At 37.6% G+C, this 2,015-nt stretch overlaps 1 protein-coding gene across 1 annotated transcript; it reads right to left on the bottom strand.

The window, feature by feature from the left end:
• Positions 1-15: 15 nt before the first annotated feature.
• Positions 16-1,367, bottom strand: LOC103679860 (solute carrier family 12 member 6-like; the record flags this gene model as incomplete). Its single annotated transcript, XM_008709392.2, has 3 exons — positions 16-608; positions 882-980; positions 1,139-1,367. Coding segments are annotated over 3 exons (390 nt in total), but the record flags the coding sequence as incomplete, so codon positions are not given.
• Between the last annotated feature and the right edge of the window lie 648 nt (positions 1,368-2,015).

The following is a 2,015-nucleotide window of genomic DNA, read 5'->3' as shown; positions in this document are numbered from 1 at the left end:
AAACTAAGGATGTACTGTATGGTGACTAACATAATATAATAGAAACTTATTACAACAAACAAACAAACAAACATATTTTTTGTTCATAGGAGAGAAAAGGAAAAATAGCCAGTGGCCTTCATGAATGAAATGAAGAAAGTTTCAAGACTGTATCTAGAATGCTAAAAAGATACATACTTACACATCTCATAGAGGAGATGCTAGAGAGTTTTTGTTTTGTTTGGTTTTTTAACTTGCTCTCCTTCACTTTTGGTTTTAATTTTCCAACAGCTCTTCACGTGCAGGGAAGCCCTTGTTATGCAGACAAATTCACTACTTTATTGAAGCGCTATATTCATTGCATCTCACATATTTGGAACAATGTAACTGGTACCTATTATTCACAAACCTTTTTGGGAACTATATACATATATTTTCTAATTGTTAGTCTTGAGTCATGATCTATACCTCAGGTTGGGTTTTGAGTTCACGACTGTTGTGGGGCAATGTGGAATGATCAGATATAATGGAAGACAGACACGTAAATGTTACAAAGAGATCAACTACTTACTTGTCTCGAAGAACAACACCTTCAATACAAGCACCAAAAAGGACAACATTGCTTAAATCTACCACACTGAGAGTCAAGGAAGCTGACCTCCAACCCTCTGAGATAGAAAGTAAACACTCAGGATATTTCTTCTATCGGTAAAATAAGGTGCTAAATTCACTAATGTTGTCAATTCTTTCTTGAATTTTAGAGATGAGGTGGGTAGATTATCTGGTGAGAAGTGAGCTGGTAGAAAGCAGGTATCTTTATTACCAGGATAAAAATAATGATCAGCCTCATTCCACAGATGTGCCTATGACTAAAACTCAGGCAGGACCCACAAAAAGGATACAGACGAAGGAGGTGGTCAGGATGGCGAGGATAGTGCCAATGGGAATAGACTTCTGAGCATCCTTTAGGTCTCCGGATCTGTTTGATCCAGCCATGATACCTTCAGATGAGGAAAAAAGAACAAGTCAACTTCTTAGTTCCTGGACACTTTGATATTCATGCCGATACCAAAGACTGGAAGCAAATCTGAGAAGCCTGAGAATGTAATTCTGTCTCCTAAGAAAAATCACTCCCTTGGGTCTCCTAACTTCTGCTTACCTGTGACAGAGGGAAAGAAGATCCCCACCAGAAGAGTAAAAGAGGTGGTGATGTCAACAAGGACATATTCGTGGTTTAAACTGCCTAAGACATCAGAAGATTTGGCTGAGGGCTTTTCAATGATCTCTCCCTTTGGTAGGTAATTACTCCAAAGATTCTCTGCAAGTGGGAAGAAAAGGGTATATAAGCAACAGAAGCACGGAAAGAAGATAACCGGGTAATTTTCTACCTAAACGCTATTCTAAATCAGATTCCTTATTTATATAGTTTTTAAAGGTATGTTTGCTTCTACACGAGCACATATGTATCACACAATAAAGAACACGTAAGTAAAAACCTAATGCTCTTTCTCATCTGATTCAAATCTAATTCCACAAAATGCTCTGGTACATACAAATGCAGTTAAATTTACAAATGCAAATTAGTAAAAGTTAAGTGGACTAATGAATGCTCAGCCAACCTTATTTTTTTGAAATTAGTAATCAAAGCTATTTCTAACACCTTAGTGTAAACTTGCTTACACACGAAGACATATGTGGACCAAACATTTAAGATAGAAGTCACTTAAGGCAAGAGTTGTGCTGAGTGAGGAAAACAACACATGTGGGTGTGGTGACACTAAAAGAAAGCTCTATTCTGTCACTGTGGGAAGAACACTAGCAATTGTATAGTAACACACAGGGTACTGTATTATTTTATCCTACTTCAAAAAGTGATTTGCTTAGCTCTGCTCTCAAAAGGATGGAAATTTTATATTATTTCAAAAAAGATTTTATTTACTTATTTGAGAGCGAGTGAGAGGCAGGCAGAGGGAGAGTGATAAGCAGGGAGCCTGACATGGGGCTCGATTCCAGGACCTTGAGATCATGACCTGAGC

This window comes from Ursus maritimus, unplaced genomic scaffold (assembly GCF_017311325.1).
Source record: "Ursus maritimus isolate PB19 unplaced genomic scaffold, ASM1731132v1 scaffold_1502, whole genome shotgun sequence".
Classification (NCBI taxonomy): Eukaryota; Metazoa; Chordata; class Mammalia; order Carnivora; family Ursidae; genus Ursus; species Ursus maritimus.
The sequence above is the reverse complement of the archived record's forward strand: the minus strand, read 5'-3'. Positions and strand labels throughout refer to the sequence as shown.